Source organism: Cygnus olor, chromosome 3 (genome assembly GCF_009769625.2).
Source record: "Cygnus olor isolate bCygOlo1 chromosome 3, bCygOlo1.pri.v2, whole genome shotgun sequence".
In the NCBI taxonomy this organism is placed as follows: Eukaryota; Metazoa; Chordata; class Aves; order Anseriformes; family Anatidae; genus Cygnus; species Cygnus olor.
This window is the reverse complement of record NC_049171.1, coordinates 61,029,549-61,044,669: the sequence shown is the minus strand read 5'-3', so window position 1 is coordinate 61,044,669 and position 15,121 is coordinate 61,029,549. Positions and strand designations below refer to the sequence as shown.

General features: G+C 35.2%; 1 protein-coding gene across 6 annotated transcripts in view; it reads left to right on the top strand.

The window, feature by feature from the left end:
• The window catches only part of AHI1 (Abelson helper integration site 1), a 94,444-nt gene that overhangs the window by 19,382 nt on the left and 59,941 nt on the right, over window positions 1-15,121 (top strand). For all 6 annotated transcript variants that reach the window (XM_040552610.1, XM_040552606.1, XM_040552608.1 and 3 more), the window contains 8 exons: window positions 1,151-1,283; window positions 2,235-2,358; window positions 4,528-4,757; window positions 6,234-6,337; window positions 6,922-7,040; window positions 10,039-10,169; window positions 11,080-11,220; window positions 13,550-13,752. In XM_040552610.1, the coding sequence (XP_040408544.1) occupies window positions 1,151-1,283; window positions 2,235-2,358; window positions 4,528-4,757; window positions 6,234-6,337; window positions 6,922-7,040; window positions 10,039-10,169; window positions 11,080-11,220; window positions 13,550-13,752 (1,185 nt within the window). The remainder of the gene's footprint in view (window positions 1-1,150; window positions 1,284-2,234; window positions 2,359-4,527; window positions 4,758-6,233; window positions 6,338-6,921; window positions 7,041-10,038; window positions 10,170-11,079; window positions 11,221-13,549; window positions 13,753-15,121) is intronic.

Sequence of the window (15,121 nt, the reverse complement as noted above, 5' to 3'; positions counted from 1 at the left end):
ATCATGATGTTGCATGTCTTTGCTCCAAAGAATATTAAAGCAGATATTTCTTTTAAAAGAAATAATAATCACTCCAAATTATTATTTCCTTTATATACATAAAAATGACTCTTTTATCTTTAAAGCTAAATTACCTTTTAAAGAACCACAGTATATTTGTATCTGTCTCCAGAGATATAGATTGATAGGCGATGTTATTTTTAAAAATCCTCCATATAATTATGAATTACTTATAAGTTGTATGTGAATTGCAGCTTCGTGAACTCTAAGAAGTTTGTTCTAAGCTGAAATTTATAGATTCAACATTGTAATGATTTATTTTAGAGAGGTTAAAAAGCATTAAAACACGTTTAGTTTCTAAAAAATGTGTTTACCTTTATTCTCGAGTGAAGAGTGAATACATAATTATTTAATAACCAGGTCTGTTTGTATGTTTTAAATGCGTAGGAATCTGTTCATACACATTTGTCACTCTTAAAAATCAAGTTTAGGTTAAATATTCGTATAACCACTCTGGATATTTTAATTTCCCTTAAAGTTTTAATTTAGTTCTGGGGAAAAAGCCCATGGATAAAACAGAGGAAATATTTTAAGAGAGAAAGAGATGCTATACTACCTGTATATTTTCTTGAAATATTTCATCTCCAGTTAGACTCTGAAAAAATAAAAAAAAATTAAAAGAAATGGAAAATTGAAATACAGATGAGGAATGATGAAGGTGATTTGGTAGACCAAACTTTTGAGTTCCTGTAGTTACTCTTATGAGTTCATGCCATTAAGTTAGTAAAAGTTGTGCTTAGACTCCTTAAACAAGTTTGACTTACTAATTTCATAGCTTATATTACTGAGGATAGTCATGATTAAGCATATTTTAAACTGAAGGAAATGTTAATTTTAGATTTTCTTGGGTTTTAAGGACTTTTTATTTGTCTGTTATAATGTGCAGAAATGAACATACAAAGTAAATGCGATTTAAGTTATGCTGCAGAACTGTGTCTCTTTATAAGGTTGAATTTTTCTTTTAAATTCACTTTGGCTATTAATAGCTTTTGAAGACTTATGCATGACATAGTTGAGAATGTTTTTTTTTTAAGCATTGATTAGTTGATATTTATAACTCTGTAATCCCAATTCTTGCCTGAAAAGCTAGGCTTGTCGCATACCAAACAAACATCTGTTTTCACTGCGAGGTGGAGATATGGGTTGTTTCTGTATTCGTTTCTCGCATGATGGGAAAACCCTGGCAGCAGCATGTGCTGGAAGGAATGGATACCCCATTGCTTGTAAGTTATTTTTTTTTCCCTATAATCGAATTAGTTTGGCATTAAAGGAAAAAGTGCATTTTTAATTTTTTAAGAGGTTTTGTTTTATAGTGTATCTTGTAAATTTTCTGTGCATTAAAGACTTGAGGAAATGATCTGTCTGAGTTAATAGGGCTGGAACTGGCTTTTCATACATGGTAGTATATATACAAGTCAATGACATGAAATAACAGTATTTCTGCACAGAATCCTAATGGAAGTACTAAATCAGTTTACATAAAGAACATGTTTTCTGATAATAAGGTTTTAAGTGAAATAACTTTTTGAACCCTCACCCCCCACTTTTTTTTTTCCTCTAATCTATCATCACGTCTGGAAAACTGTCATCTCCAGACTGGAGGCTGCTGTCTTCTATAGTCCAGTTCAGATGGAACTACAAATATTCCTTATTACTCAGACTTAGGGCTGCTTGTTCACAAGCATCAACTGCATAGTACTTTTCTGCATAAGAATTTTTAGATTTACAGAGAGTAGTATTTCAAGTGTACAAAGTAAATGTTTAAATGCAAGGAACTGTAAGTCTAGATTCCTTTATTGTACATCTACAGAAAAATGATCTCTATCTTAATGTTTATCTAACATTGGTCATCTGCAGCCACAGTTTCAGAAATTAAAAAAGAAATAATAATCCTAATGTGGTTCTAATAATTTAAACCTCGCGGGCCCAATCTCTTAAGCATTAAGGCATTTGTGGCATCCATGAACCACTAGATGGAAGTATATGCTTGCTGTCCATGTATACCTAGCAACTATTTGATACTGTTTTCTGAAAATGAGAAGGTAAAGAAAATGAATTGACTTATGCTAGCAAAAACTCAGCATGAGACTAGACTAAACTTTGCACTAGTAATTGTGTATAATGGATTGTAAACACTTACAAAAATTTTATTTTCCTATTTGAACTTCCATTAGTGTATGAAATTCCTTCTGGACAATTCCTGAGAGAATTTTATGGTCACCTTAACATTGTGTATGATCTTTGTTGGTCAAAGGACAATCAATACCTTCTTACTGCATCCTCTGATGGTACCGTCAGGTACGTGTGATAGAAATGTTCTGGCAGCTTCGGAAGTGTGAGAGAGAGTGGTGCAATTTTGTGTATGTAAATTTGAGAGCAAAGCTTTTGCAAAAAAAAATGTAGTATCTAAATGTACAGCAGGAAAAAAGGCATTGTATTTCAAGAAATCACTGAGACAATTGGAGTACTCTATCCTTAGAGAGTTGTCATATTCTGAATGCAGTATTAAGGTTAAAAATTTGAACTTGAGGCAGGAAATTTATAGTTGCCATGTTGCACATATATAAGCTTTTGAGTTTCTGGAGATATAGTTAAATACTTCAACTTTAATTACTGTAATTATAATTCAATATTATTTGAGTCTGAAGATGAAAACGTTTTCCTCAACAATTAAAAAGTGTGCTTCAATGCAGTGTTAACTGTTAAAATGTTAAAATCATGATCTGTTTGAGGTTTCAAAGCAAAACTCTCAAAACTACAGAAAGAACTTGATAATATGGCTATGACACTGCAGAATTTTACTACAAGCAACTTCATAGGTTTTCATAGACTTTTTTTTTTAAGCTCTTCAGATTCCTATCTGTTGTTTCTGTTGTGCAACTCAGTAATGCTACAGGGAGTTGCATAATTAAAATGCCAGAAGAATTGTTAAACGATGCATTGTATATGTGGAGCCTTTTTGCCCCCTCCCCACCCACCCCCTCTCCCCTTTTCTGCATAGGAATAAAGAGAATATTTTGAGTGCTTGTTCCATGTTTTTCTTTCCTTTTTTTGTTTGTTTGGATGCAGATTAAAGAAAAAATTTTGATATTAAAGTAAATATCGATTTCAGTCATTTATATTTAAACAGTCCAGCTGTTCCTCAATTCTTGAATTTGTGGCAGCATGATGAAACTGTAGTAATCTGCCTCCTTTTCTGTGTACTACACATAGTCACTGTATGAGTTATTTCCTGTATTTATTGTCTGTTGCCGTAAGCTCCTTAAAAGTGCCTCAGTTTAGGAAAGGAGTTCTTCTTTTTTGCTTTCATGTTGGGAACATTTGGCCTGAGAAACATGGTAGAATTAAAGGATGAGGACCAAAAGATACCCTGTAATTGTAAAGTCATATCCGTTTATTACCTGGATCATCTCTCAGACTTGAGTTCTAAGGCATCTTAAAGCGAAGTTTGAGAACTTAGGTGAATCCTTCTTTATATAGTGTTTCATATTGGCACTGCTGCTCCTGAGGATACCCAGGCTTTAGTCCCTCATTATTTCTGAGCAATAAATAAACTTTTCTGTTGTTAGAGTAAAGCCATTCTAAAAGATAGGTTTGTGACCTTTGCATGGTAAGTTGCAAGTTAAATGGTGTACTCTTAAAGATTGTAATTTTGTAATGGACTTACCTCAGAGTAAGCTTAGAATTCTTCAGCAGTCACCAGAAACAGCGCCTGAAAGGATAGCACTCAAACAATTAAATTCTGTGTTGTAACTGTGCTCTCTGAAAATGCTACCCGCCTGTATTTTATGGTTAAGGTACTATTCCATTCTTTAACCTCATCTTGGGAGAAGGCTCAATATAGGTGCACGCAAAAAAAAATACCTAAGAAAGATCTGATCTTACAGGTGTGGGTGGTGAAGGATAGGAAATAGAGCCGTAGTAAAAACTGGGTTTACATGAAGAAAAGGTCCTTGAGAATCATGATCATCATGGTGTGGTACGTAATTGTTGTTTTAAAATTTTCTGGAGTTCTAGTTATATTTAGTGGTCCTGAATGTTCCTTTGTGGGTTTTTTTTGGTGTTTGGTTGCCTGGTTGGTTGGTTGTTTTTTTTGTCATTCTACTTTTTTTCCCCATTAATGCTAGAACATCTAAAATAATGTGTTTATAATTACTGAAAGAAAAAGAAACCAAACCATTCCATGCATTGCTTTGTTTATTCAAAAATGTGCAAAATAACCATTAAATGAGTATGTAGTCATGAAATTACCTGGAAGATGGAGTACTTTGTGAGGTATTAAACATATCTTAATTCTTGTTTGAGAAAATGATATTGAAGGATTAAATATAGGTGAAACAAATTAGTAAGGTAAACAAATACTGTTAAGTATTTGCAAGCATTTGACTTTAGAACCACTAGCACAAAATACATCAATTATACATGTGTATGTGATTGCTTTATTCAATAGATATCCTTTCCTTTTAGAATGTGGAAAATTGAAACACGGGCTGCATCTGCAGTGAGAGTTTTCCCTCATCCTTCATTTGTTTACACTGCAAAGTACCACCCAGTTGCTGACTCTTTGGTGGTGACAGGATGTTATGATTCTGTAATTAGAATCTGGAATGCAAATGTGAAAGAAATCCATGGGCAACTGCTACAGGAGCTTGATGGTCACAAAAGTTTCATCAACACACTTTGTTTTGATGCAGAAGGTATATACATAGTATTACTTCAAATATTACTCATTTCAATCGAAGATCAGTTTGAGTGTTGCTTGAGCCTCATTTCATAGCAACAATATGAAATGCTATAATAGAATTATTTTAGTTGTGTTAGCAATTAATATATCAGTATTGTGCATTATTTGGTACTATTTTGGGCAAACAGAAAGGGACGTGTAGTCCCTGTTGTAATTGAAGAGTAATCAGAAAAGATAAGCATAGAAAAGACAAGCAAACAAATATATAGTGATCCAGCAATCATGACTGGGCAAATTTTTATAGTAGTTTAGTTTGCATTGTTCCTGTAGCTAGCTATTGTTAGCTAATGTTTTGTATCTGTCGCAGTAAAAACTAGCAGAAAATAGAGCACAGAAGCTGCTATTCAGAAGATGCAAATGCATCAGGATGCAGGTGAAAAGCCTAGTAGCTAATGTAGAGAGGTAAGTTTGAAAAAAGTAAGTTGAGATAAAGAAGTGGAAGAATTATGCAGTAACTTAAAAGCAGAAGTAGGTATTTGAAACCAGCTTCTAGAGAACTATCCTAGCACTTCAGAAGATTTCATGATCAGAACAGTAGTGAAGACAGCTCCTCTATATTGTTCAAAGCTGTCAACTAAATACAAAGATAGAGGAAAATAAGGTAGCAGTAATTAGATTGTGAGAATTTTAATGCTACACTGAAGAAGTGGGAAGGTGATGAACTTTTCCACTTTCTCTGCTAATGCTGAGAAGTGAGAGAAGGACAGAGATTAGTTATAACATTGTGAGGAATGTTAACGCGTAGATTAATAGCTGAAAGTGGGTATGAGAGATGTACTACTGGATGTTGAAGAGTTGAAGATAGATGAATGAATAAGGTACTTGAAAGCGTTTGACTTCTGGTATTAGTGACATCATTAGTAGTTGTGTGTTTCATTTTTGGGGATGATTATGGGAGTATATACTAAGAAGAGGAAAGATGCATTTTTGTAAAAATAAATAAATAAATAAATTGTGCTTAAGAACAACTATTGGAATTTGTTCAAGGTGTTTCCAGAGAACGTATAGGTAAACAGTAGATGATCATGTAACACTCATTAAGCTATAAATGTTCTTTTTTGATGGCTCCCTGGAATAAAAGTAGAAAAAGAATACATTTAATAACATTTTCAGCATCCCTGTGTCTAACTTATTTGCTAAATGCATATTTGTGGTTTCAGCTTTCAGCACGCAAGTTTGAGCAGAATTATAGAATCCTTTAGGTTGGAAAAGGCCTCTGAGATGATCTAGTTCAGCCTTTAACCTAGCACTGCCAAGTCCGCCATTAAACTGTGTCAGTGTATTTGCACTGAGTACATCATAGCAAAAGAGAGGGAAGCATTGGTGTTTGCCTATTCACAAAAATAATAGAAAAAGTTGTTTATTGTTCATAAATCCTCTTTATTTGTTCTTTTGCATGGTATTCTTATATGAAGTCTTTATTTCACAGGGCTCCACATGTTCTCGGGAGATAGTTCAGGACTGATAATAGTTTGGGATACATCTGTGAAAGGAAGTTCTCAACACCTATTTCAACACTGGAGAATTAATAAGGTATACAGATTTCTTAAACAAGCATTGTAATATTTATGTGAACTGTTCCAAATCTAGTCATTTGATTTGAATTCATTTTTTTAATACATTAACATTTGTTTAACTGGAAAGGTGTATTTTCTTTAAACAACTTGTTAACAGTATGAAGCAGCTGATAGAACATGCTATGTTTCATTGACTTAGCACTTCGGAATTACTTTGCATTTTTTATTTTATATGTATAAAACATGAAAATGCTTGAGGTTTAATAATGTTATTAACAGATAGATGCTAATTCATTAAACTTATTCTCTAGAGGCAACAATAAAATAGACCACAGGTTTTACAAATCAACTTTGTTCATACTTTTGAGATGTAGTGTTCAATCAGCATTTCTGTCATCAACTGTGTTTCAGAAGTTTAGAGTCACAATATAGTCTGTTTTTTGGTTGTGAAAAGCTGATTGCTTGGGATACAGTGCCTTAATCTAGGAACAGACATTTTCAGTACTTGAATAGAGTGAAGAGAGCACGAAAAGAGTAATGGAAGAGAAAAATGAATAATAATGTTTACAAACATGAGTTCTAAAACACCTTTTTCTGTAGGAAATAAAAGAAAATGATATTAGAGGAACTCCAGTAAATCATTTGGAGGTGCATCCAAATGGAAGGCGTTTATTAATACATGCCAAAGACAGTACCCTGAGAGTTATGGATCTCAGAATGTAAGTAGATTTTGGTATTAGTGCATATTTTCCTTTGTTTTTAAAACTTACTTAGCAGGGAAATAAGGTGCCGTAAAGCTACTAAATATATTATGGCTGTGAAGAAGAACAGATGTCCTAATAACTAAGGATAGCAATATTAGGGCTAGGAAATGGTTTCAAAACACTGTTGTGTTGCATACCTTTTGTGTGATGTTGGGTAAGTCTTTTAGAACAGAGTATCTAAAAATGACTGGATTACTTACTGAAGGCAGCATGAAAGAAAATACCATAATCTCCTAAAGACTGCATTCACTTTTAAAAATGGAATCTAGGCCTGAGAATAACTTTGAAATTATAATATTCATATATTTGTGCTTTAGTTTTACATTAGAAAGACTGTGGAAGAGTGTTTTCATGATAAAAATGGAATGGAGATCATCATCATATGTACAGAATAATGCAGTGATGTATATAATGGTTATATTGAGCAAGTGGTAAAATATCTTAACCTGATTTTTTTATTTTCTTACTTTTACTAGTTGTGAACATAATGCTTTAATAATAAATTACAGTAGAATTATTTATAAGAATAAATTACAGTAGAAAACAAGGGGTTGACAGAATCACTCAAGTTGTTGTGGTTGGATGCAACCTCTGGAGAGTGTCTTGTCCACCCCCCCTCTAAGAGTAGGTGAGAATATGTTGCTCAGAGCTTTGTCCAGCTGAATGTCTCCAAGGATGAAGACTCCACAACTTCTGTGAGCAATATGGTCTAGTGTTTGTTTGCCCTCAAAGTAAAGGACGCTTCTTCATAGGTTTAATTGGAATATCCTGTGTTTCAGTTGGTTCCCATTGCTTCTTATCCTTTAACTATGCAAAACTGAGAAGAGTCTCACTCTCATCAGTTGCACACATTGATAAGATGCACCTGAACATTCTCTTCTGGAAAGTCACATTACAGATATGAATGCTCTTTGTAAATGATTCATCCCATCTTTAATTTCATGGGCTCCCTATCCATGAAAGGAGCCAAAGGGTGACCCTCACCATGCAGGAAATGAAAGGTCTCTGGTGTTCTACATGAAATTAACTGAGGGAAGTACCCTCCCCACCCCCTGGAAATCTCACTCTTTAATAATATTGGGTTGGGTGTTTGAGCTAGCTGAAGACTTTCCAGTTTTAAAGTGTCTCTCTTCATTTGTAACTGCAAATGTTAAACTATAACAACCATGCTAGAAGACTAAGCTATCCATGTAACAAAAGCATGAAATCAGCGGATTAACTGAGGTAACTTGTAGAGTTTATTTAAAGCTGGTGATGATCTCCTATCAATACCATTCCAGAAAAGTGCAGAGAGTTGTAGTTTAAGAAAGAAAACTGAATGTGCATATTAAACCTCTTAGAAAGGGTTAAGATGGTATGCAATTGCACAATTATTTTAAGTCAGTTTATCAGTAGGATACAGCATCTCCCCCTGTCTCCCACACCTTTGGCCATGTATTCCTAGCATTTTCTCTGCATCAGCTCTACAGATCTTTGGATGCAGGCTAAGTCAGATCAGTGAACTGATCCGACTAAAAATCAGTCTACAAAAAACAAATGATTAATTTTCATTTTAATCAACTATCTGATCTAACTCATTCAATAGCTGCCAAAACGCTAGAGAAGTGAGGGAGAGCCTGGGAAAATAAGGGTGGAGAGGGTAGCAGCAGGACTGCTGCTTTGACCACAACCCAAAGTTACATTGGCTTAAGTCTATCAATAAACCACAGGGTCAGATACCCAGTAGTGATAATTTTACACGTCATCATTAACTGTTCATTCCCTGTATGAGAAAAGAGGGGGTGGAGGTCACAGATCAACACAATTCACTTTGACAGATAGTTGTTCTGAACTGTCCTCTTTCAACTTTTTTTTTGATCTTATTGGGTAATGCTACTGTCCTGTCACTCAGGTATGTGATCAGGGTTTTGGTTCAGACCTTGGGGTTTCTTTCTTTTGCAGGTTAGTTTCACATTTTGCAGAGCTATTCTACGTGACATCTCAGAGAGATTGTCTTTCTGTTCACACACCAGAAGCTCTTGTTTGGGCGAATATGGGCTTGCACTGTGATCATTATAGCATACTTTTCCCCTTCTTGTCAAATAGAATTGTATCTCAGGTATATTTATCCAGAATATTGTTAAAAGTAATTCTACTATCCAGTCATATTAATTGCATTACACTTTTCCCAGCATATGTCCATTGTCTCTTCAGTAACATGTTTTAAATATTAATGTCTTCATTCTTTGAGGGCTGTCATGGTCTACTGCCGTTCTTGCCTCAAAATCTGCATCACAGTATTACTCATATATTAGTCTCCACTTTGAACTTCCATACCTCTTTCCCAGCTGTACCTCATGTTTGAGATGGCCTCTTACAAGCTGGGTTATGCTTCTTTAAACCCTTTTGCAAATTCTCTGTTACATGTTGTTAACAAACTATTTAAAAGTAGTTAATTAGTAGGTCATTATAACTATGCTGACCAGCAGTGTCTCACTGAAAAAAACAAAGGATAGCTAAGTAGCAAAATAGTATTAAAACTATTAATATTAATGGTAAAATAATTAATGTTGATGTTTGAAATTTGTTGATTCTACTGCTGTTTTTGTAGCCAGTGAGACATTAGCCTGAAAAGTTTAAGGAGAGCTGCTGGATAAATACAAGCACTACTGGGATGTAATCAAACTCAAGAAACATAATGAAAATATTGGCAGAGCTTGGAATAATAGTGCTAATTTCCCCATTTTCTTTGAATCCCAGAATCAAGAAAACTCAAATAGCTATAGCCATATTCATTCTCTAGATCTGAGTATATGCCTTTGGTAATGAAAGACAAAGACATCTACTAAATTATCTATAATTTCAGGTTCATTAAAAAACAGGGAAAATGAAGGGTAAACACTACACTCAGCAAGAAGTGGGTTTACTAATGTGGAAGTATCTGCTATGTTTACAAACTGTTCTTTATCTTCAGTTTGGCTACAAAGAAATATATAGGTGCCACAAATTACAGAGAAAAGATTCACAGCACCTTAACACCATGTGGCACGTTCCTTTTTTCTGGAAGTGAAGATGGGAAGGCGTATGTTTGGAATCCAGAAACAGGTAATTTTATGGTTTTTAAGCCAGTTTGTCAAGATGGTGAGGAAAGGGTTCTTTAAGCTTTATTGAAACACCCTTTTGGTATGAAATAAAACTTCAGTAAGATGTTCTTAAATCTTGAAGCCTTAGCTCTACTTTTTAAATAGCTGTTACTGATTTTCAAGATCTAATCCTCTAGATAAATAGGCAGAGGTTGCATTTGTGGTATTTAGCAGGAATGGAGCACCTTAAACTCAGCTGCAATTCCACAATATGCAGATGAACATCTTAAAACAAAATGCACAACAGTGTTTTAAGTCAACTTTTTTCTGTGTGTTTGTGTGTTTTGGTCAACTTTCACTCCCACTGTCAATATTAAATAATTGAAATCCACAACTAAGATAGCTATCTCTGGTGAAATTCAGGCACAAACAAATACTGTGGAACACCACCTTTCCAGAACTTGCTTATCAGAAAAACACAACTCAGCTAACCTGATGCATCCTCTGAGGTTTCCTGTAGCTACACATCTGTAGGTGTTTTCTGACTTCTTGAATAACTTAAAAACTTAAGACAATTTTTTTTATTTTTTTTTATGCCAAATAATATTTTTCAATAAGGAAAATGTCCGAAGAATATTTACAGTGGCAGTCACTACGTTGCAGTAATACAGGCTTTAAACAACTCAAACAGTGGTATGCGAAGTACTTGCATTTGCCATACTACAGTAATATATTGTTTAAGTTGTTAAGCTGTGTGTTTAGCTTTTTAAGATGAGTATAAAAATGAATTAGTTTATAGCTTCAGAATCACTGACTACTTCAGAAAGCTAAACAAAGACTTACAGTGCTTTGGCACCTTACAAAATACTGCAGTTAGTCAACTGTATAAAATAAGTTTCCATGGTACTGATAACCATATTTCACTTTTGTAGGAGATCAGGTGGCAATATATTCTGAACTTTCTTTCACATCTCCGCTTCGTGATGTTGCCTTTCATCCACATGAACACATGGTGTCATTTTGTGCCTTTGGTCAAAACCAACCCATACTTGTATATATTTATGATTATAAAGGTACAGTACAAAGTCTTTTCATACATGTGCTTGTAAATGTTTTATTTTTCAAAGTGATTTGCTAGTGTTTGTGCTTTTGAAGGAAAAAGAATTTGGTGATAGTATCTATCTGTATCCTGGGAGATACCGAGAGGCTTCGGGGAGACCTCATTGCAGCATTCCAGTACCAAAAGGGGCCTACAAGAAAGCTGGAGAGGGACTCTTTGTCAGGGAGTGTAGTGAGAGGACAAGGAGTAATGGCTTTAAACTAAAAAAGGGTAGATTTAGATTAGATGTAAGGAAGAAATTCTACACTCAGAAGGTTCTGAGGTGCTGGAACAGGTTGCCCAGAGAAGCTATGGATGCCCCATCCCTGGAGGTGTTCAAGGCCAGGCTGGATGGGGTTTTGGGCAACCTGGTCTGGTGGGAGGTGTCCCTGCCAATGGCAGGAGGGCTGGAATTAGGTGGTCTTTAAGGTCCCTTCCAATCCAAACCATTCTATGAAAACCTGACTGGACTTTACTCTGAACAGGGTGGTTGAACTAGGCAATAACTAGAGGTCTTTTCTGCTTCAGTTTTAGATGTATTACTGTATTGTTCTGTGTGAGTCTGTCAGCACTTTATGGCATATAGGAAGCGTCATGTAAATATTTAGAATCCTCATTTCAGAATCAGGGTGGATTATGAAGCCAGAAAATACCATCATTCTGAAAAATATTGAATAGCTTTAAAAAATGTCAGTATTTTGTGTTGATTAAGTTAAAAAGTAATGATGAAGAGCTCTACAGAAATTAATTCATATGAGAGTGTATAGATTGTTTTATTAATGGGTGTTAAGTATCTGTGGCAGATATATTTATTCTCCATGTTATCTGCATGTTAAAGAGAATTTGGTGAGAAATGCTAGCTTTGAATTTGTGATCTGCAAAACAAAGTCCAGACTGTCTTTTGCAGTCTTCTCTGGTTTTGTGTTTTTGTGGTTAGCTTTAGCAGTGTCATTGTTTCAATTAAGCACATAGTTTCAGATGTCATGTTACATCTTGACAGTAGATAATGTTAATGCGAATTATGCATTAATTTTTGCATATCTTTAACAGATTTTTGTTTGAATTATATTTGCAGTGAACATAGGTTTATAAAGCTAATCCTGTCTTTATAAATTTACTTTTTAAATAGCATGTACTAATGAGATTACTCATATCAAATCTCACAGCTCAGGTTATTTGTCTATTGAACTGGTTGACTTTTACAGGAAAATAAAGTGGAATGACTTTACTATCAGTATTCAGTACTAAACTTCAACTCAGTAAGATATCTGCATTCTAGAGAACAATGGAAAATTTGTCAGTTGAAAATAAAATGGACTGTTTAGTAGACAGTCTTTAAAAAGCTAATAAGGTAGTTTAATGTGTGTATATTTAGAGATCACACTGATATCACACTGGTAGTTATTTGTATCATCTGACTGTTTAACTAAGTCACTGGTGACAGTAAGATTTTGCATAGGTTGTGGTATTTTCTATATTGTCTGTTAGTAACTTTTTGTTCCTTTTTTGGTTGAAAGCATACAGTTTGCTTTCGGAAGATAGTCTTACTGCTTTAGTATTGAAAGAGTTAATCATATAGTAATACTAATTTTAGTCACTGACACAGTTTTTCAGACTCCAACAGTAGGTGTTTTACATGCACAAGAACTTTTATAAATATCCTGGACAGAAGTTACATGAAGAATTCTGTTAACCTTTGTTGGCTTGAGACCTCAGTATAAAAATGACAAAAGTCAAATGATGTGTTTAAATGAGAGTGGGCATAACTTTTAATGACAGTGTCCTGTTCTAGAAAGAGTCTGCTACCTCCTAGGAATGACTCCTGTGCCCATATATATGTCTAGCAGCTTCTGAAATTTTCCTCAAGTATAATAAGCTCACTTGAACTAATTTGAAAAAGCCTTGAGGAGATATACACAGTAAAATCGTTGACTTGAACTCATGGCAAGCTATATGCTTCCTAGCCTTTGAAAATATCTTTCCTTCCCCCCCCCCCCCCCAATTTCTTCATGGAGAGCACCACTCTTTATCAGCAATACCATAATGCCAGCTCAGTGTGAGAGGCTACCGAACACAAATAATAGAAGGGGACCATTGTGGTCAGGAGGCTTTAGGGAGAAGTAGGGGACAATGGATGGGGAAAATTTCATTTCTTTTTCAGGTTTTCCCCATTGCACTATTTACAAATTGTTATGGTGTTTCACTGAGGATGTGGCTGGTAAAATGACAGTGGGCGTCGAAATTTTTTCTCCCATGATAATGTAAGGCTTCACCTGACATATTAATATTGGCTATTTCTACAGTTGCACAACAGGAAGCTGAACTTGTAAAAGATCTCAGCTCATCACTTACCTCAGCTGCACCAAGAGGGCCACAAATTTTTAGCAGTTTTTCTGAAATTCCAATGCAAAAAAGTTCAGTGATGTCTCCAGCAGATCATTTTGTCAGCGTTGCAAGAACATCAATGAGAATGCAAAAGCTGAAACAAAAACTTGATTCTGTTATGGTAAGTCAACTTTCATTACTTTCCAGGAATATATAGTTTCCTCAGGCAAAGTTCATATTCTGTGAATGGTGTATGTAACAAAACATATTTATGTAGTCTTTGAATCCCATCAGAAATGAATACATATCAGTGATACTAATGCATCTATAAGTATCTCTTCAGAAGAGATTAATCATGTAAAGCTTGGTTACTCTTGTTTATCAAGCATTGATGACAAGGAATGCTTTATGTTAATGCTTATTGCCATTCATACAATTTACTCCATGGATCAATATGATCATTATGGCTGAGCTTTAGAAAGGTCATTAGAGGTGGTTGCGTTTGTTTATACACCTCTAGAATTGTATTTGGCAGAAGTGGCAGAAGTTTCATGGTGGGGGGCTGCAGGGCTGACCTGCGTGACAGGAGATGAACTGCCCTGTGGTGGGCACAGACGTTTCCAGCAAGCTCTGCAAAGGTCAGTATTGGCCCACTGCACACTGAAATTGGAAATAATCAGAAGAGCATGTGGTACCTCTGCAAAAACATATTTAAGGAAGGATATGTCTGTGAGGGGCAAGAGACACCAGAGTGGAGGGGTGGCGAAGGGAAGCACATGAGGAGACACAATTGGAGATACAGGAGGGAGGATTTAAGAAGACATGGAGGAGACACAGAACTATACAAATGGAGTTAAAGGGGGAGATAATAGAAAAGGCAGAAAAGGAAACGCAGGAGGAGATGTGTGAGGGCACACAAAGGAAAAGACTGGAGGAGGTACACCTCTGAACAACTGCAACCCATGGAGGAATCCATGCTGGAGAAGATACAGCCCCTAAGGGGGTACTTTGGTCTGTGGAGGACTCACATTAAAGCAGCTGAAGAGAGTAAGAAACCAGGAGAGGCCTAAAGAAGAAACCACTGTGTGCTAATCCCAGTCTCCTGCACCACCCATTGCTTTACCAAAGGGACTGTGTATAATGCAGTAGCAAAAGCAAAGGAACTAGAGACTTGGAAGGGGAAAGGAGAGATGTTTGGAGTAAAGTTGAGGCAGTCAAAGAGGGAGGAAACGTATTTCTAAGTATTTTTGACTGTTTGTCTTGCTTATTTCTCAGTATTTGAATCAGTAATTATTGCCAATTACAAAAGGTTTTTAAGTTAAGTAAAGACTTGAGGCTATTTTGCTTGTGACAAGAACGTAGAATATTCCAGAACTGTGCAGTTATGATTGCTGTACACAATGATATGATCTGTATTTGGTTTTGCATATTTTTTTTCATTTTAAGTATTTTTGAGTGCATATTGATTTTATGTAGCTTTCACCTTTGTCTTCATTAATTAGTGAAGCACAAAAGATGCAGACGATTAGATGAAAGTACTTATTGCTGAG